Source organism: Catharus ustulatus, chromosome 11 (genome assembly GCF_009819885.2).
Source record: "Catharus ustulatus isolate bCatUst1 chromosome 11, bCatUst1.pri.v2, whole genome shotgun sequence".
NCBI classification, from domain to species: Eukaryota; Metazoa; Chordata; class Aves; order Passeriformes; family Turdidae; genus Catharus; species Catharus ustulatus.
Genome location: NC_046231.1, coordinates 14397302 through 14417420, shown reverse-complemented (window position 1 = coordinate 14417420; position 20119 = coordinate 14397302). Strand labels below are relative to the sequence as shown.

The window sequence follows — 20119 nt, the reverse complement described above, 5'->3', positions numbered from 1 at the left end:
GTCCTGAGCTGTGCTGACCTGAGCTGGGCTGAATTGCACCTATCTAGCTGGCATAATGTTCTGAGCTGAGCCGAACCAAGCTGTGCAGAGCTGAATCATGCCTATTGAGGTGCCACAATGTACTGAGCAGGGCTCAGCAGAGCTGAGCTGGGCCAAGCCAAGCTGTGCCAAGCTGAGTTGTGCCTTAACTGGGTGGCATCATGTCCCAAGCAAGACTGAGCCATGCTGAGCCATGCCAAGCTGAGCTGAATTGTGCCTACTGAGGTGCCACAATGTCTTGAGCTCAGCTGGGCCAAGCCAAGCCACGCCAAGCCAAAGTGCAACTACCTGGCACATCATCATGTCCTGGTCTATGCTGAGCTGAGCTGTGCCTGTCTGGGCAGTGCCATGTCCTGAGCCATGCTGAGCCGAGCTGTGCATATTGAGGTGGCATGGTGTCCTGAGCTGAGCTGTGCCAAGCTGGACCAAGCTGAATTGTGCCTACTTAGGTGACAAAATGTCCTGAGCAGGGCTGAGCTGAGCTAAGCTGTGCTCATCCAAGATGAGCCATGTGTACCAAGCTGGCAAAATGCCCCAAGCTGTGCTGAGCTGAATCTACTTGGGTGGCATCATACCCCTAGCCGAGCAGAACCGAGCTGAGCCATGCCAGACTAAGCAACACTGACTGCACCTACCTAGGCAGCACAACATCCTGAGTAGGACTGAGGCAAGCCAAACCGTGCCGAACCAAGCCAAGCCGAGCCTAGTTGAGCCGAGCCGTGCCTACCCAGGCAGCACGATGTCCCGAGCCGTGCCGCGCCAAGCCATACCGAGCCGAGCCGAGCTGTGGGTACCACCGCTGCCTTTCCCCCTCCCCGGCCGCCGGTGTCGGTGCTGCTCTCGGTGCCCCGGCGGCTCCCGGTGCCCCGGCGCTCCCGTCCCGCCCGTCTCCCATTGGCGGCGGCCGGTCCCGCCCCGCCCCGCTCCCCCGCCAGGCGGGTATAAACGGGCGCGGCGGGGCGGGCGAGCGGTAGCGGCGGGGCCGTGCCGGGCCCGGGATCGGGACAGGGATGGAGCCGGGGCTGGAGCGCTGGGCGCACGGCGCGCTGTGGGCGGCGCTGGCCGGCAGCCTGGCGCTGCGGGCGGCGCGGCGGGCGCCGGGGCCGGGCCGGGGGCTGGGGCCGCCGCTGGGCCGGGGGCTGGTGCTGCCGCTGGCGCTGCTGGCCGCGCTGCAGAGCCTGTGCCGCGCCTGGCTGCCGCTGCCCCTGGGGCTGGCCCTGGCCGCGGCCGCCGCCGGGCTGCTGCTGTGGCGGGCGGCGCCCCGCGGGCTGCTGCCGGTGGCGGGCAGAGCCGTCCTTGTCACAGGTGAGTGCGGGGACACGGCCTCGACGCCCCGACGGCACCGCCTGGGCTCGGCGGGGAGCGGAGTGGGGTGTCCCGCAGGCACCAGGACGCTGCTGTCAATGGGGTCCCGCTGGGGACCAACCACGGCTGCCAGCGCATCCCTCATCCTCTTCCACGTCCAAGCAGAACCGGCCAGGCTGTATCTGCCCCGCGAAGCAGGGAGTTGCAATCGCCCCTCGAGTGTTGACCACTAGTTGTAGCACGATGCCGAGAGCTGCTTCCTCTGGAAGCCCTGAGATTAGATGGGGCAGAGAGGGAGCGCTGGCTTGGGACCTCATCGGCTGCCCCAAGGGCTTCCCTTCCTTCCCTCTGGAGTTGTACTTGTTCTTAGAAAGGTTCTCATAGTATCTCTAGAGGCTTCAACAGAGCTGGCTACCCAGTGCTGAGCATCACTGCTTCATCCAGAGCTCCATCCAGAGAGCTGCTGGTGACAAGGTCCTCCACTGTGTGGGTATCCTTGGGAAACGCTGCCCAGCTGCTGCCTGCCGCCTCTTTGGGCTGCCTGAGCTCCTTAGAGAATGTGCTGTGCTCCCAAGTTTTGCACAGCTCTGGCTTGTGGGCTGAAGCTCTTTAGGATATCTTGGTATATACATGGTTTCTCACTCCTTCCTCCTGGCAGTGGAACAGGAAGATGAGAGCCAGGCTTAAGCAGTGCTTTGCTGTGAGGCAATGGTAGTGGATGGATGAGGAGGAAGTGCTGAAGCTTGGGTGGTTTTTGCTCCAGGTGTGCCTGGAAGGTGGTGCTGACTCTGCATGGATGCAGAGGGGAGGGAAACTTCTAGGCATGACCTTGGCAGTGCTCCCAAGGACAGGAGCCTGCATCCTGGTGGGATGTCTGGGCTGGGCTTGGTGGTGCTGGAGGTGCTGAAGCTGGAGAAGGCAGATTGTTTGTTTCCTAGCAATTTAAGACAAGACCCTTTTCCAGCTTGAAGAGTTCTGTGGCACCAGTGGGAAGTGCAGAGAATCCTCTCTGGAGGAGGAAGATCAGAGGAGCAAGGCAGTGGATGAATGAATGATTCAACTGAGTGAAGGTCAAAGCTGCAGCAGGGTAGGGCTGCCTGGGGAGGATGCCTGACAGCCAGGCACTCACAGGTGCCCTGTGGCACACCAGCTCTGGCAGCCCTGGCTCTCTGGCATTGCCTGTATAATTAGTGAGTCAGTGACTGGAACAAGGTGTTCTTGCCCCAGTGCGTTGAGGTGGCACCTCTGCAGCTCTGATGTGTTTGCTCTTGGCTGTAAATACTTTGTGGTTTTACAGGTTCGAGGCGCAGCCCGTGGTGTGGGACCAGCATTTCCGTACTGCTCCTCTGGCAAGTGCCTGCCAAGGGGCAGATGCAAGGGCTGTTCTGCTGGGGATGGCATCCCTCACTTGAGTATTTGCATAGTAATTAGCCTGATTCTTTTACGGATTAATTCCAGGCAACTAGGTATTGAGTAGCTGCTGTGTGTCCTGTGGGAGCTGCCAAGAAGGATAAACTCTGGGAGCAAGGCAGCCTGACCTTCCTCCTCTTGCCAATGGGAAGCAAAGCCTGGCATGAGAGAGCAGCATGGGCATGGATGACTGTCAATGCTGGGCCTCATTGAAAGTGTGTGAGGTCAGGGACAGAACTTCTGCTATGCTGTGTGTTGTGCTGGACCTTGCAGATCAACTGAGAAATGGCACAAAGTCCCCTCCCTAAGGAGCAGTGCAGGTCTCAGCCTGAAAATCTTTGGGCATCACTTCCTTGTATACACACCTTGGCCGCTGTCTTAATTGTGCATCAGGTTCAGTGATGCTTATCTGGGGCAAGTTAAGGTGGCTGCAGTGCTGTTCTATCTCCCAGGTGATGAGTTTCAGCTCTTCCAGCTGCTCACTCTCCCCGGGAACAGCCCTAAGTTGAGCTCTGCACGTGATGCTCCAGCCCCATGTGCTGGTCCGGACATCTCTGGCTAAATAAAACTTAGTTATGGGAGAGACTGAAGGAAAACTAACTGTGCAGCTCAGTGGGAAAATAGCAGAGCAGCTGTAGAGCTGCTGCAGAGCAAAGCTTCTGACCCTGTGGTAGCAGCAGGGACTGGAAAGTTGTGGCGTTTCCCATCTGTTGCAGGTTTGCATTTTGACTATTGCACGTGGGACCGGGGTTTGGCTGGAGCAGGGATGGGCAGCTGCCTGCTGCTAGAGGGGAGCAAGGATGCTGTGCTTTCCCATGATGCACCCCCTGGGCTAGCAAAGTAAGTGGCCACTAGTTCCTGTAGTGCTCTGTTTGTCTGGGGCTGTGACCTTGGGGCTTTTGTTCTGCACCCCAAAGGTCCAGTTTCTCTAGGAGCATGGCTGGGGGCAGAGGGTGAGGAAAGCGTTAATCTTGTCTTCCTAGGGGATGTAACAGCTGTTTTCAGGGAGGAGGAGAATGCCCTCCTATGCAGCTAGGGGCTGGGAGAGGTCAGCCCCAGGAGGATGGTGGGGATGAGGAGGGGAGTAGAGATCAGCTGCTTGGCCTGGGCTGGGACGGAGACAGCAGTTATCTCCATGCCTCCCTTGGTTTGCTGTCCTGAGCCTGCCTTTGCCCACACCTGGCACAGGCTTTGGCTAAACTTGGAAAACACAGGGATCCCAACATACCTGTGGTGTGGGCAGGTTGGTATGGGCAGCTGCCTGACTAGAGCCTGATCCAGCACTGGGAACTGCAAGGCAGCCAGTACCTGGCATCCCTCACCACAGTGTTGACAGAGCATTCCAGAGTGCTGGTGCTGCTGGCTGGCACATGTGGGTCAGTGGTGCCAGTGACTCACTGACAGCTGCTTGCTCCAAACATCGAACAGCTGGTTTGTGTGTGCATCCCCCTTCCCAAATGTGAAATGGCACTGCTGGGCCACTTAGGGCCACTGGACTCCCCAGAGCTGTACGAGCAAAGAGGAGGGGTATTATATCCCATACTCTTTCCCACTGGGAACTGATACAAATTCATACAGCCTCTGTAGCCTGGGCAGGGGTGATGGTCTGCAAAAGCAGTCTTGGAGGGAGGTGATGAGCTACCATTTCTTGGCCTCCCCAGATTCAGGCTTGCAGTGCCTTGTGCAAGGTTGGGCTTTGACTGGGTCAGTTTAGACCATCCTTTGGTTCCTGTAGTCTTAGCAATGCCTGTGGAATTCAGTGAGTCTATTCAAACCATCCAACACAACTGGGTGCCTAGAGGTGGTGGAGGGATGGCCAGGAGTATCCTGGGGCTCCACTGAGCAGCTGGAGAAGCCTCTTGCTGTTGTGTAGCTCTGCCATATGTGACTGTGTGGGGTGGTTCTTTGGCCAGTAGCCAATTGCCCAATTTACTGCAGATCCTTGGAAAGCACCAAATGCAAACTAGCCCATAGAGTCTGCCTGCTTGCAGGGCTTTGCCAAAGCAGAGGGAGGACAGGAGCTGTGTTAAAGGTATTGGTTCATATGCTTCAGCTTGGATGGAAGGTGGAAAATAGTAAATTATTGTTCTGTCTATAATGGTGGTACCTGAATCAGCTCTTCAATAACCCCAAACATCAGGATGGCTGCCTGAGAGAAGCAGTTTGGGTCTCTTGTATCCTATGAAGGAAGCTAGGAGCACCTGCAGATAGGTCTGTCTTCCAACAAATCATCTCTGTGAGCAAAAAATTGGTTGATAGGTCAGGCTGCCCAGACCCAAACCTGTCCTTTCCTCCTCTCCTCCTTCCTGGCTGCAGGAAAAATGTGGTTTTCCTGGTGAAGCATTCTTGTAACAATTGCATGCCCCATTAACAATCTGAAATGGGTCAGAGCTTCAGATCATGCTCAAGGTTAACAGAGGCTTTGCAACTTGCAGCACTTCTGTGTTTCCCATGGACTTCACAGATGTTGAAGCATCTGCTGGCTGCAGCAGGACTGAGTAATTCAATCCAGATGTTGGGACTCTTGCTTTCTGCCACGAAGGTAAATCACTTTCTGTGGTAAAAAAGCAGCATTGCTCCTGTCTGGACTTCAATGTTGTCTTAGATTTATTTTCCAGCTAAACAAGGTGACTGAGAAGTGTTTGGGTCAAGGATTCAGGGCTGGCTCTGGGATGGGCATCTCTGCACCATGGTGTGGCTGGAGCACCTGCACAGCACGTTCACAACCCATGTTTGGTGCTGAGCCTGCCAGCAGCCTTGCAGTGAGAAATGCTTTGTGCAAAGGTGCTGCAGCTCTCCATAGGTGACTTCCACTCTGCTTCTGGAGCCAGTGATCCAGCTCAGAGGTACCTGGGATCTTTCCCCAGACTAAGTGCAGGGGGTTGGAACTAGGTGATCTTTCAGGTCCCTGCCAAACCAAACCATTCTGTGATTCTATAAGTAAAGGCTGAAAATCGGTTAATTCCCTGAAATTGCTCTGATTTTTCCAGAATCTATTAAAAATTAACAGCAAAGGCGGCTGGTGCCTCTAAGCTGAGGGGTGGAACAGGACCAAAATCAAATACCCAAACTCCAGCCCTTGTGTACAAGCAATTCCTGGTATACTTGAAGTAGAAAAATTGCAACATTTACCTCTAGTTATAGGGTTTGCTGCTGGCTTTTGGGAACAGAGCAGGAAAGCTGCTTTTTCTGCCTCTACTGCAGGACTGAAGCTCTCCCCCCCACTTTGTCAGCAGCCCTCCATGGATTTAGGATTCTTCTTTCCCACGTGAGGTTTCTTCAGAAATAGATACCTACCCCTGTTCACTGCAGGCATGTGGATAGATACGCTCAGCTTTTTCTCACTTATCTATAAAATAAGCACTTTTGAAGCCTACTAATGACACAGACCTGTTGAGGTGGGAGTTTTTAGCACTGTTCACCAAAAATGATGAGCACAGCTAATTAGGAGGAAAAACACATTGAGGTTTCATACTGTGGGAGACTGGAGTTGGTAGAGAAACCCAAGCTGGCTTGATTAACCTCGGGGTTATGTGGGGACATGAGAGCAACAAAGCAAAGACTTCCCTGCTGAAATGAGATTGTCAGATGGGAACGGATGCTTTCGGAAGGAGAGAAGTGTAGGCAGTTGCTGCCCTCTAGTCCAATGAGCAGCACATTTTTAATGAGGTCTGGGATTGGGTTACCCACTGTTGAGTCTAGCTCCCCTTAAGCCAGGATCTGGTTACAGAAGAGCCGGTTGCTGCTTTTACTACTGGGAGCACAGCACAGGATTGGTGGACTTTGCCCAGCCAGGGTTTTCTTTGAAGGGGCTCTTCAAGGTGTTTCCACCAAATCTTTGCCTTCTCCCCATAGTGTTCTTTCAGTGCTGGTCTAAAACTCCAGCTGGAGTTTTAGGAAAGCCTGAGGGGCTTTTGTACCTCTTCATCTTCTGATGTCCCTCCTGTCATCTCAGATCTCAGGTACTGCTGTGAAGCCTCCAAGGCCAGGTGGATGGGGTTTGGAGCAATCTGGGCTAGTGGAAGGTGTCTCTGCCCACCTCAGGGGTGTTGGAACTGGATGGCCCTATGAAGTCCCATCCATCCTAACTGTTCTATAATAAGGTGCAAAATGCTCAAATTTTCTATGATAAGGTAGAAAAATTTGCCTCATACTGTCAGTGCTTTACTACTGGTATAGTTTAGGACCTTTTATTTTTAACCTTCCCAGCATGTGCCTGTTAGTGTCTGTGGTATATCCACCATCTCCTGCTCTTCTGTCTCAGCTTGTATGTGCTTGCATGTGCAACGTATCACTTCTGCTTCCTTCTCCCCTGGAGAGCTGCCAGCCTCAGCTTTATCAGCTTCCCCCTTGGGAGCTGGCTTCCCTGTCACACATGGCACTGTCCTGGGATTTTCTGGCTCTGAGGCTGTAATCTTGAAAAGCAGTTTTTGGCTTTACAGGCTTTGCAGCAGCGCTTCCTCTTGCTGGGTGGTTGATCCTGTGGAGCCAGATGGTGAGTGACTCCCAGGCAGTCTGGGAACAGAGAGGGGATGAGCTGGAAAGCTCAGGTACCTGCCCTGGTGTCTTCTGTGGCAGCTTTGAAAGTCTGGCCTCTCAGAATCATAGAATCTCTGAATGGTTTGGGTTGGAAAGCACTTTAAAGACCATCTTGTTCCCTGCCATGGGCAGGGACGCCTTCTACTAGACCAGGTTGCTCCAAGCCAATCCCACCTGGCCTTGAACACTTCAAGGGATTGGGCAGCTGTAGCTTCTCTGGGTTACCAGGGCCTCACCACCCTGCTATGAGTGACCAATGTTTGTTCTGCTCGAGGGTCCTGGTTACCAGGTGGGGATAAGCTCCAACCTGGGGTGTGCAGCTATCCCAGGATGAATTCTATCCCCTTTTCAGCTGTTGTGCTGGGCTCTCCTTAAGCTGAAGAGCGTGTGTGGGTGCTGCCCTGGCATTGCCTGGGTCACCACAACTATGTCCAAGCACATCAGCCTGGGGGGCCACCTTCATGTATTTTGGGGAAAATGCACCAAAGTAGATTAAACATAAAACTCTTACTCTGAAGAGCTGGTGAGAGCTGCAGGTGAAGAGTAAGGAGGGGACAACTTGAACTGTGTATGGAAAGGGCAGGTGGCTCGAGGTTGTCATGAGGCATAGCTCTGAGCACGGGGGCTTAAACAGCTCAGTGTATTTCAAAAACTGTCTTGGCAGAAGCTCAGTTGGTGTTTGCTCAAGTGTTTTGCTCTGTTCCTAAAAAAATAAAAGTCCCCCGCTTCACATGGATCTGGAAGCTGCAAAAGAAAATAGTTGGTGCAGCTGTAGAGACCATCATGATGTGGGAATGGGCAAGGCTTGCACCACTTCTGCTTGCTTGGGATTGTGGCATGTGGTGGGAGTTTACCCTTGTGACAAGGAGAGTGATGAGATGGCACCTTACAAGCAAAGAAATATCTCAATCAGCAAAACACCCCTGAACTGGTAGTGCTTCATTGAAACTGCCATAGCCTTACTGGGGTGCTGCAAACTCTGAGATGCTTAACATGGTGATCCCCTGGGCTTGCTCTGACCTGCTGCTTTGGTCAGCACTGTGCCAGCATGACTTTGTCCCTGCTGGCATCACTTGTGACTTGCCCACAGTGCTGTGTGGGTGGCACTTCAAAGCTCTCCTGTGGATGACCTGTCCCACCACATGGTTAGAGGTTCTCCTGGTCATGCCATGGCTGTGGTGCTTTGCTGTCCTGGCTAGAAACACCTTCCTTGAGATGTCCCTGGGTGGTGATGGCTCATAGTGGTCCATATAGGAGAGCTTTTTTTCCCTTCAGCTGCCTCTGAATGGATTAGTCCTGCCTGTAGCAGACCTTAGGCATGACCTGATGCCTCTCCTTGCTTGTTAGCACACAGGAGGGATGGATATAGGGCTTGGCTGGTGGTTATGCAGCCTGCTGGGAGTTCCTGGAGAGCCCTTTTGCAGACTAGAGGTGCCCACCAGCAGGTGCCCCAGCCATGGCTTTATTGCTACCACTTTATTCCCCAGAAGCATCTTCAGTGTCACATTCCAGACATAGCTGGTGGAGATTTATGGCTTCTCAGCCTGGTTCCTACCCAGCCTCTCCCTCTCAAAGAGCCCAGGTGGATGTGTTACCAGTGCCAGCTTGCCACTGGCACTGATCTTGAATGATATGGGCCATGGGTGTCCTTCCCAGCAACAGCTCTTCCTGATGGATGGCTTTCAAGGCTTGCAGCTCCATGTTCCCAGTTCACCATGTTCCCTTTGAAGGTGATTAACCTGGCTATTGCCATGGCTCTTCACAACTTCCTCTTCTTGGAGAGCCATCCATTCATCCCAGGCTAGCTCTGCTGTACAGCCTGTGCTGCTGTCTTCTCTTGCTTATCCCCCTGCCTGCTAGAAGATCAAATTCTTGACTGTGAGAGTCCCACTGCTCCTTTTGGGGACAGCATCTCCCCTCGGTAGAAACAGCAGCTGCCGGAAGGTGCCATCCAGCCCCAGGGTGCGGTGAGCGGCTGCTTCTAGGAAATTCCTGTGCCCTCTTTCTGCGAAGTGTTGCAGCGATGCTGGAGGTGGCATTTCCTCCCCTCCACGCCCCCCACCCCCCATCAGCTTATGAGCCCGGGTAACTGCTCACCGGCAGCAGCATCACTGCTAGGGCTGGGTAAATGCCCGGGTCACAACCTCTTTGAGCATCCCACGAGGCACTGGCCTTTCATTGCTGGGGGCAGCTGGGCTCATCCCTGTCCCAGCACACTAAGCTCCTGCGTTCATTAGCCCCACCAGTGGCAAGCAGCCAGCATCTGCTGCTCACAGCTTTGGTGGGGGATAAGGCATCTGGATGGTTTTTAGTGGTGGGGAGGGCTGTGGCCTCTGACACTTTTTTTTTTTAATTGCCCAGCTGGTTTTGTGCCATCGAGTCCCCAGTACGGATGCACCAGTAAAGCTCCTGAGAAATAGCCTTTAATCCAAAAGCTGCAGGTGAATTCACACTGGCCTGGGGGCTGCTCGTCATCTCTGTCTGGTAGCGTGTGTTGTCTAGGCAGAAAATCAGATTTCCCCCCTTCCCTTTGTTAAGTGGGAGATAACTTCCCGGGTGGAGGTGATGACTGTGAGGCCCCAGGAACACTTGGCTAATCCATTGTAATTCATACCATCTGGCTATTGTCCCTGGTACAGGGAGGGATAGGTCACCCCCTGCCATGGGCATTCTGAGCTCTGCCTTCTGTCATGAGTCTCCTTGTGGGGCTGAGGATTTGTCTGACCCCTCCTCTGACCCATAGGATCTGTTGGAGGGACGTGTCTATTCTGGCTATGGGAGCCATCAGCAATTACCTTCCAGCTGCCTATGCCGATTGTGTCCCGCAGGGGGGTGGTCCTAGGGGAGCAGGGGCAGTGTGTGCCCCCCTTGGCTCAGCTCCTGCCCAGGAAGGAGGTTGAGGCTTTGCAGGGATGCCCACCCAGGCTGCTTGGGCAGGAGGCTCCTGCTTATCCACTCACTACAGATTTGGGGATGGGATTTGGGTCATCCCTAAAGGTATCTTCTGGCTTTAATTTAGTTAGGCTTGTGGCTTCCTGAACCCCAGTGCTGAGGACCAGCAGTAGCATCACCAGGGCTGCTGCCATCCCAGCCCCGCCTGCCTGTGTCTGGGCATGAGGACTGCTCCCATGGGGAGTGGAGACATGGCATGCCATGCAAGCCACTAGCTGGGGTGGTGTTTCCTGTGGGCAGTGATGATGCTGGATGGGGGCTGTGGCTTCCCAGTATCACTCCCCCAGCAGTACCTTGGGTGTGGGCAGATGGTGGCTGATGCCTGGCTGTGGCAGCCCAGCTGCTGTGGGGACAGGTGTTCCTGCCTTCCTCTCCCGTGCCCTGCCAAGAATTTGTTCCCTCTTGCCCAGGGCTGACATCACCCCTTTATCACTCCGGCTCCAAATGTGTGCAGCATCCGGAAGGTGTTGGCCACAGGGCCTTGCCCTGCCCACGAAGGATTGTGCTGGGCATTTTATCCTGCCTGGACCTGCACTGTGCAAGGACCCCCTCCTTGAGTTCCCTCTGATGGCACCATGTCCAGTTGCTGCCATCTTGTTCTGTGCTTCCACATCCATGAGTTGCCCACACTCCCAGGATGGAGCTGAAACATACAGCTGAGTTGGGGTCAGTGCCTGCTCAGGCACCCAGCTGAGCCTCCCTCAGTGCTGCCCAGCTAAATTCCATACTGTGCCCAGAGAAGCTGAATCCACGATGGCAGTGAATCCTGTCAGAGCTAGAAGGTCATGTTTAGCTTGGCATCCGAGGCAGAGTTTGAGCTTGAGCCTATGGAAACAAGTGGCTCAGCACATTAATCCATTTGGCCTTGACGCCCCAGCTCCCCACACTGACAGTGTCCTTGAGCCTGGTGACAGCTCCATCTTGGTGAGGCCTCTTGTGCCCCTTGGTTGTGGGACACACAGCCATAAAGCTCTCTGGGGAAGTGGGATTGATATCCTGGGATTTGGGGAGCAGCAGGGGGCACCCAGGCAAGGGCCTGCAGAGCTGATGGAGGTGCAGGGGGTGATGTGCTTCTGAGTGCTCAACTCGGCTGGCAAGCTCCCAGTCAGTGGAAGATGGAGCATCCTCAAGGGGTGCTGCTGGGTGCCTGGGGCCAGCCCCTGGGGCTGCTCCCCACCACGCTGCTAGGGTGACTGTGGGGGAGCTGGTCCATCACAGGGGTGCTTAGCCCTGGGGCAACTTCTCTTCAGCTTCCACACTCAGCTGGGGTGGCTGTGGAGGGACCGGATGCAGGGAGCTGCTGCTGTACCCAGCAGGCTCTGGGCAGTTTTGCAGCCACATGGGAATTCTTCAGCCAATTCTTCTCACTGCTTAGTCTATCTAAACATCTCATCTGTTGTGAATGGTTCAGGGATGAGAATGCAGAAATCATGAGGATGCACAACTTGTGGTCTGAGGATGAGGGTGCTCAGTTTATTGGCTCGGGGACGAGGATTCACAGCTCATGGCATGGGGATGAAGATGCTTGGCTTGTAGCTCAGGGCTTAACATACCCAGTTTGCAGTTCCACACCCCCAGAATGAGGCTGCACAGCTCATGGATGAGGACTTGCAGCTTGGGAAGGGAAGTCTCTCCTAGGTTGTGTTGGGGTGAGCACTGCAGACCTGTGCCACCAGCCCTCCATCAGGTACCGTGCCAGCGGTGGGGGCCAGAGGCATGCACATGGTTGTGGTTCAACAGCTCTCGGGTTGCAGCCGTGTTATTGACCCTGAAGCACTAATTTTGAGCATGTCTGTGTGTGGTGGCCTTGACGCTGGTGCAGGAGAGCAGGGTGAATACCTGAGACAGCAAAATGTGCCATGCCTGACTCACCTGAAAGAAATGTGTCCACACCAAACCGGGACTGCAGCTTCAGCTGGCTCCTGGCAGCGAGGGATCACGAGCAGTGCAGGCTGGCTGGGAGCTGCCCAACTGGCACAGCTCAGCCCCGGCGGTGGCTCTGCTGTCACCGGTGAGGAGCAAATCTGGACAATGGATGCAAGGTGTTGAAGGGTCAGTCCTCTCTGCCCTCCCCGAGTGTGAAAGAGGACATCCCTTATAGCAATGCCGGAGGCCGAACCTTTTTGCTTCCTCAAGATTAGTAAAGTTGGAGCTTGTCATGCCAAAATTGTAGTGGAGGCTTGTATCTCTCGCTCTTTGGGGAGTCACTGAAGTGTCTGGAGCTTCTGCAAAGTCCTCAGGAACTGCTGCTGACCCGCTGCTCTGGAAAACGGCTGTCCGGCCCCATGTGCAGGAGTTCGTCCCAGCTTGCTGAGCCTATGGAGGGCTGCTGGATTTTGCAGCTTGGACTCAGCCTTTGTTCTGCTCCTGCTGCAGCAAAAGCCTCTAGCTGTTGGTCTAGGGTCTGTGGGGATGCGATGGGGGGCTTCAAGGTACCTGCTCTCCTCTGCTGCGCTCCCAATGCTAGGCTCCTGTGCTTGATCTGACCACGTCCCTCCCTCTAGCAGGACTGTGAAACCAGTTGGCGAGCTGGGGCGGGGGGAACTGGCGCCGGCATCTCCTCGTGATGCAGCATCCTGGGAGGGCGGTGAGCCCAGCGCCAGCCTTGCTGGGGCTGCACAGACTGGACGGCTCCAGCGCTCCCGGTGGGGCTGGGCCAGCGGCAATGGCTCCTGCGCCAGCTCCAGTGTGGCCAGCAGTTCATGTGCTGGTGGCCATGGGGAGTGAACACAGCCCTGGGCAAACTGCCATGCTTTGGGGCCACGTGTTATGGGCCCAGGGGGTTCATTGTCCCTCCCTGCACTCTTGGCCATGCCCGAGCACAGCGGATGGGAAGCTGAGCAGCGGCGGAGACCTTAAATAACACCAGAGCATCCTCACCCTCCTGGCCCTGGGCCTCCAGCCAGCCTCCCAGGAGTTTTTTTTGGTGGTTTTTTTTGTATGTGTGTGAATAAATTAGAACTTCCGAAACAAACCCTCTGCCTGCTCTGCTCCTCTAAGGCAAAACAAATCCTGCCTGACTTGGACAGCATGTGGCTGTGTTTGCTCCCTCCTTGCCAGACTTGCCTGTAAGAAGCCGGCAAACCTGGCTCTGTTTTTTTGGGATGTTTCCCGGGGTTTTGAGAGTTACGTGGTGAGAGGAAGCTTCATGTTTGGACTGGAAGCTTTTCTTGCCAACTGCATGGGAGCAGAGCAGGTAACCCTCATGTCAGCTGTGTCATGATGAAGCTGTGTCCACGAACACTTTTATTTTTAAACCTTATCTTTATTGCAGTTTTCTCCCGCACTGCTTGGAAAGGTGAAATGCACCTTATCTGTTTGCTGGCAGCATGCACTGCTCCTGGGGAGGGAGAGGTGGATGTGCTGTGTCGGCAGCACCTTCAGCACGCCCTGTGGACCAGGGTGCTGGGGGTGATGCTGGGGCAGTGCCAGGGATAACACTGGGGTGATGCTGAGCCAACCTGGCAAACATCCATGCTGAGTGTTGGGTGTTGTGTGAGAGAAAGGGAGGTCCCTGCAGCCCCTTCCTGCCAGCTGAGCACCTCTGGGCTGTGTTATCACTCTGGCCTCTGGCCAGGGGTTTAATTATAGGTTTCTGACGAAGCAATAGAGTAAAACTGAGCTGGGGACTGGGCCAGAGATGCTGAACTGAAGCTCAGCTGGTACCTCAAGAGCTGTAAGTGCCCAATCCCAGCCTGGGGGTATGGAAGAGTGAGGCAGCCAGTCCTTGTGCCCCCCGCAAAGGCTGGTGGAGGGGTGCTGAATCTCATGGGATGACAGTCCCCAGGTACCACACAGGCACAGGGATGTCCTCAGGAGCACTCAAAGGTGATGGGCAGGAGGGTGCAGGGCTATGGGGCTGCCCCTGCAGCAGTCCTCTGTTAATGGTTAATGTGACTGGGCAGTGCTTGTGGCACAGACTCCCTGAGCTATCAGTGCTGCCATCGTCCCCGGGAACAGCCTGTACCTTGCTGCTGCTGTTTGTTTGCATCCTGGCCGCTCCACCCTGGCCATTGGCCTTGTCACCACTCTGCAACAGCTAGCTCCCGCCCAGGCTGTCCTCCAGCCACCCCGATGGTGGCTTTGCAGGTGACAGTGTCACCTGTGGTACCCCTGTTTGAGCTGAGATGGAGGAGATGAGGCTGGGACCAGGCATGGAGCACCAGTACTCTCCTGCATGGTCCATGCTGTTTGGATGCTCCCTTGAAGTATGCAGGGTAGCAGGAGCAGATCCAAATCCATTTTCTCCTCTCGCCCTTTTTAATCTCCTCGTGCCCCAGCCAGGCTAGGGGGACCTCTGCCTCTTGACCACTTTCTGGGACGAAAAAAGCCAAAGTCTTTCATGAAGCATTATGCCAGCTCTGAATGGTACTTAGAGAGCTTTTAGAGGCTATTTTGAGAGTTGATGGCCCTGCATCGCAGCAGGGCTCTGGGCTGTTCCGGTTAGGTTTGTAACTGGTGTCTGCAGGTGATGGGGTTGCAGATAAAGGGAGTGTTTTCTTCCTCTCGAAAGAGAGTAAACAGTGACCTGCAAATGCCCTAGGGCAAGGTCACATCCTGGTGAGTCAGGAGCTAAGGCAGAGTGTGGAGCCGAGGTGGTCCTCAGGCAAGGGAAACTGATGCTGGGGTGGATGTTTGGTACCTGAGGTTGGCTCCTGGTGACAGAGAGGCAGAGCTAGGGCATCTTTGAGGGCTGGGGACAGACAGTGGCTGTCACTGGCCACTGCAAGACTCTTCCCATTTCTTTCAGGATGTGACTCGGGCTTTGGGCAGGCAACAGCCCGACACTTGGACATCCTGGGCTTTCAGGTGTTTGCCAGCGTGCTGGACCTGCAGAGTCCTGGTGCCCAGGAGCTGCGCCGGAGCTGCTCATCGAGGCTGACGCTGCTGCAGATGGACCTGACCAAGACTGAGGATATCCAGCGTGTCCTGCAGCACATCCAGGCCCACACCAACAGCACAGGTAGGGCCACCTTTGGCAACCCCACAGGACCCCACAATACTCCCTGGAACCTCAGCCTGCAGCCAGCATGGCAGTGCTAAACCTCCACCTGTCCCCACAAGGGGCTTCATCCCTGCAGGCACCTGTGCCAGCCTTTGCCAACCTTTCTTCTTGTCCTGGGCACCCCACAATTCCCTTGCATGACCCACATCAGCCTGGGGAGCAGCTGGGAATCCCAGGCTGGGGATTCCCCGTTCAGGTCCCCTCTTCAAGCACCCCATCCCCACAGGACTCTGGGGCCTGGTGAACAACGCTGGGTTCAATGACACCATCGCTGATGCTGAGCTCTCACCACTGGGCAAGTTCCGTGCCTGCATGGAAGTGAACTTCTTTGGCTCCCTGGAGCTCACCAAGGGGCTGCTGCCCCTGCTCCGCTCTGCCGGCGGCCGCATTGTGACTGTGAGCAGCCCTGCAGGTGAGCAGCCTCCCTCAGAGTGGCACCCGTGGCACACTCACCCCAGGCACAGCTTAAGCACCCCATGGTGTGGTGCAGTTCCCACCCCCCCCCAGGCACTCCAGCTTTCTCAGCCAGCTGGCATCAGGAACTCCAGGATGCACTGGCAGCACTGCTGAACCTCACAGCAGCCACCAAGACATGGGAAAACATGGGGGCTGGAGACAGTCAGCCTGGTCACAGGTAGCATGGGCAACCCAAGCCCAGCTGCCATGTGCCTCCATTGGAGATGACAGCCCCAGCCAGGATGGGAAAAACAACTTCCTCTTCCCTGCCCATTTTTTGCCCATTAAAACACATTAATCCTCCACTGGGGATGACAATCCCAAGCTTTAGCTGGATAGGGAGCAAAATCAATTTCCTCTTCTCTCACCACTTTTCCCCCCCCCACATTAAAACATTAATTTGAAGCTAATTTCAGTTGTTTTCTCAGCAAAACAAACCCTAAGCCATTTCCTTGAGCAGGGGCCAGGAACACAGCCTTACATAAGCCCTGCCTGCCCTTACCCCCTGTTCCCCTCTGTCCCTGCTGGAGCACTGGCTCACTCATTCTTTCACTCATTCCAGGTGACATGCCCTTCCCCTGCCTGGCAGCCTATGGGGCCTCAAAGGCAGCCCTCAGCCTGCTCATGGACACCTTCCGCAGCGAGCTCCAGCCCTGGGGCATCAAAGTCAGCCTGATCCTGCCCGGCTACTACAAAACAGGTAAGAGGGTCAGTGCCTGCTCCCTGTCTGTGGCTGTGGGCAAAGGACAGGTATCCCAGGGAGGCAGAAGGTGGAGCACTGGAATGAGCAATTGGTGGTGCAAGCATGCAGCTTCTTAGCATCTCCAGCCATACGGGGACAGTGGCTATCCTATGGTGGATTAGAAACAGCACCAGGACCAAGTCCTGCCAGCAGATCCCATACCACTAGGGCTGGTCAAAGCAGCTCAGTCACATTTATGGTAGCAGCATCTCCCACTGCAGGCAGGGTCTAAGATCCCTGGTCCAGTCTCAGGCTACCAAGAGCAACTATGGTGCTACTACTGTGCTTTCCTCATGGCAATCTTTGCCAAGGTCAAAGATGGACCTTCCTGTGAGGCTGGAAGGTGACTGGGGCTACTGGCACCCATGGCAGGGGGGCTGGAGCAGGGGGCCCCACACAGCTCACGGCGACTGTTTCCTTGCAGGGACGACCTGTGACCCTGCCTTCTGGAACCTGCAGAAGCAGCAGCTGTTGGCCAGTCTGCCCCAGGAGCTGCTGCAGGCCTATGGTGAGGACTATGTGGAGGAGATCAACCAGCAGTTCATCCAGTTCATGAAGGTGGCGGTGGAGGATCTCAGCGCGGTAGTGAACAGCATCACAGAGGGGCTTCTGGCTGCCAACCCAGCCGTGCGCTACTACCCAGGGCAGGGCCTTGGGATCATGTATTTCATACACCGTTACCTGCCCTATTTTGTCCGAGACTTGTTCTTGAAAGGATTCTTCATCAACCCCAAGCTGCCCCGAGCGCTGCGGCGAGAGCACCACAATGATGTGAAGAAGGCCTGACCTCGGCCTGCACCCGGCCTTCTCCTGGGCTTTCCAGGCACACCAGCCCCTGAGCGTGTGCAAAGCCAAAGGCACTGCCCTCCTGCACCATGGGGGAAATGAGCACTAGACGTTAAAAACCAAATTTCTTTCCAAAATCAGGTAGATCTATTTTCTATTGTGCAAGAATCAACATTTTCTAGAGACCTTGGTTTTGTATTTTTTCTAACTGTGCACCCTCCAAGAGGCCCATCCCTGCCTGACTCAGCAGCTCTGCACCACAGGCTGGGATGTACCTCCTCAGCTACCCACCACCTTCCTTACTGCTCTCAGAGCTGCTTGTCTCCATCCCTCTTGGCTGGGTCAGGGCTGGGACCCTGCAGCCGCTGCCTCCCTGCCGATCATTACACACTCCACACGCTCCCAACGAGTGCAGGGGCCGAGACCAGGCTGCCAGTGCTGCAGAGCTCTTCATGAGATGAACTATGTGATTGTCACTTTTTAAATAAATCCATTCTTGATATTCCAGCAGGTTCTGGCTGTCTCCTTCCGCAGTGTAGTGCTGCAATGCTGCTCAGGGATGCCTGGCCTGGGGGCAGAGCTGAGCTGGGTCATGGCTGGCACCGCGCCGAGCACTATGGCAGGAGCCTGGCATGCGGCAGCAGCTGCCACAGGTACTCCCAGAAAAGGGGTCAGCTGGCAGGAAGGATTTGTGCCTGCTCCCTGCTCCTCCCCAGCTTTCTTTTGCTTTGCTCTAAATCAGTGGCCCTGCTGGGGCAAGGATGGAAGCAGTGACACTGGCCCATGTGGACAGCCCCATGCACCAGGGACAAGCCATGCAGTCCCTAACCTTACAGAACATTTCCCTAAGGCTGCACCCCTTAGCTCAGCCGCACTCACAGACCAGGCACTGTCATGGCTTGGGCTGGAGGTAGCACCCTGGACCTCATGGGGTGGTACCACCACGCCTATGGTAGAAATAATTGTCCCAGCTCACATAGGAACCACACCAGGCTCCACTACCACAGCTACCACATTCCCTGTGACTGATGGAGGCTCCACCTGGGGCTGTAGGAGCAGGTGCCCAAGTAAGCAGGAGAGTACAGTGCAGTAGGCAGATATTTATTGGTGTAGAGAGGAGGGGATCACAGGAAAACAAACTGCAGAGGTGACCACTGCACAAGCTGGGACAGAGCCACTCTCCTTTGATCCTTGCTCCCAGCAGCATCCAGCATGTTTCCCTCCAGCAAGGCTTGTCTGCTGCCATTGCACATCTCCCAGAACTCAAGTGCAAGTAGAAACTAGCCAGGACAGAGCAGCAAAGAGCAGGACTGCCACACCATGCCCAGGGCTTGGCTCCCACCCCAGACCACAGATGGGCAGGGCCTGGGACATCCCTGCCCCCACCAGGGTGACTAAGGCTGCTCTGTCCCCAGGCCAGCTGTGCAATACAGCTCCACGGCAGTGCCAACCCACCCTCTGCAGGGGAGAAGCCTGGACATCTACCCTGGGGGGGTGCAGGGGTCCACCACCATCCACAGAGCCCAGGGGAGCCCCAGCTCTTGCAGGGTTGTGACAGCAAACTGAAAGCTGTGGGTCTCCACAGCTCTGAGGAAGGAGCTCAGCCAGCTTATGGAGCCCTGTCCAAGGGAGCAGGGAGACTGATGAGAGCTGCTTCTGCAGACACAGAGAGGCTGTATGAGTGCAAACACTGCCAGAGTGGGAGGACTGTGCTCCACAAGCACTCTGGCTCTGCCCTCACATTCCCACAGGCTCCATTCCAGTCCTGGCCAGGGTTGCTTGGTCTCTCCCAGGTCAGGGTTCACTCGCTACAAGGGGATGCAGGGATTGCACAGCAGCATTGGCTACGCTACAAACCACATTCTAACTACATCTCACAGGAACAACACTGAGTAGGAGACGTGCAGAGCACTGACAGAGGGGCCCCCAGTCATGGCAGACCTGACCCATTCTTCTGCAGCAGTGGGACCCCTTCAGAGGCAGCCCTCCACAGCTCTATGGGTGTAAGCACACACAGCAGTTAGTACAGCAACACTGGGACTACTGCATACACAACAGGAGGCCCTCCTGCTGCACAGGGCTAAGCCTGGACCACTGGTCCCCTCTGGCTGTCTCACAGTACACACAACTCCAGCTTGAATAATTTAACTAGCAACTGTACAGTCTCCTCATTTGATCCAGTTCCAAAGATGAGACATCCCTGGAGTCTGGGCAAGGGACAACTCAGGGAGTTAGGGGTCCCTCCAGACTCCAGGGGTGGGAGGGTTGGACAGGAGCAGAGCAGAGTTAGAAGATGGGAATGTAGTTGTCGATCTTGGTCCTGTGCCGCTGGGCGATGCACTCTGCGATCCACACAATGTTGCGGCACTCCTGCTCCTTCAGCTTCACAAAGGCGTAGAAGACTCCAAAGTGGAATTGGTTGAGGAAGGCCAGCTTGTTCAGTTTTACCTGGGAAAAGCCCAGAGGATGACATGTCATTTGTTCACCTCAGATAGGAGGAGCTGGGTCAAGGCAAGCATGGAGCTGCTTGGAAGGACCCATGACTTCCCAGCAGGCTGGAAGGCTCAGCACAAGTATCCTGTTCTGCACCTCTCTAAGTCCTTGGGACACCTTTAACCTACAGGACACAGCTCAGGACAGGCTCTGACATTTGAAGGGGGAAATATTTATAACTCAGGTACCATGAACATCCTTATTTTCCATGTAATTACACTCTGTTTTTGCTATGGACCAAATATCCATTAACAGCCCCATACATGCTTCCTCACACTGCTCTAATCTGTCTGGGTGAGACAACAGCACTATACCAGCACTATATTCTCATGCAGGAGCAGGGGGCAAGCATGCTTCTCCTTCCCCCAAACACTGTTTCTCCACAGCACTGC

General features: G+C 55.2%; 2 protein-coding genes across 2 annotated transcripts in view; one reads left to right on the top strand and one right to left on the bottom strand.

Moving 5' to 3' along the window:
* The first annotated feature begins 1049 nt into the window (after positions 1-1049).
* On the top strand, positions 1050-18518 carry HSD11B2 (hydroxysteroid 11-beta dehydrogenase 2). Its single transcript, XM_033069963.2, has 5 exons — positions 1050-1344; positions 14996-15208; positions 15477-15662; positions 16269-16406; positions 16873-18518. Exons 1-5 carry the CDS (start codon positions 1050-1052, stop codon positions 17232-17234), a joined length of 1194 nt encoding a protein of 397 aa, XP_032925854.1. The 3' UTR covers positions 17235-18518.
* The window catches only part of ATP6V0D1 (ATPase H+ transporting V0 subunit d1), a 34335-nt gene continuing 32535 nt past the window's right edge, over positions 18320-20119 (bottom strand). Inside the window, exon 8 of the mRNA XM_033069641.2 lies at positions 18320-19682. Coding sequence (XP_032925532.1) covers positions 19521-19682 — 162 coding nt within the window. The 3' untranslated portion in view covers positions 18320-19520. The remainder of the gene's footprint in view (positions 19683-20119) is intronic.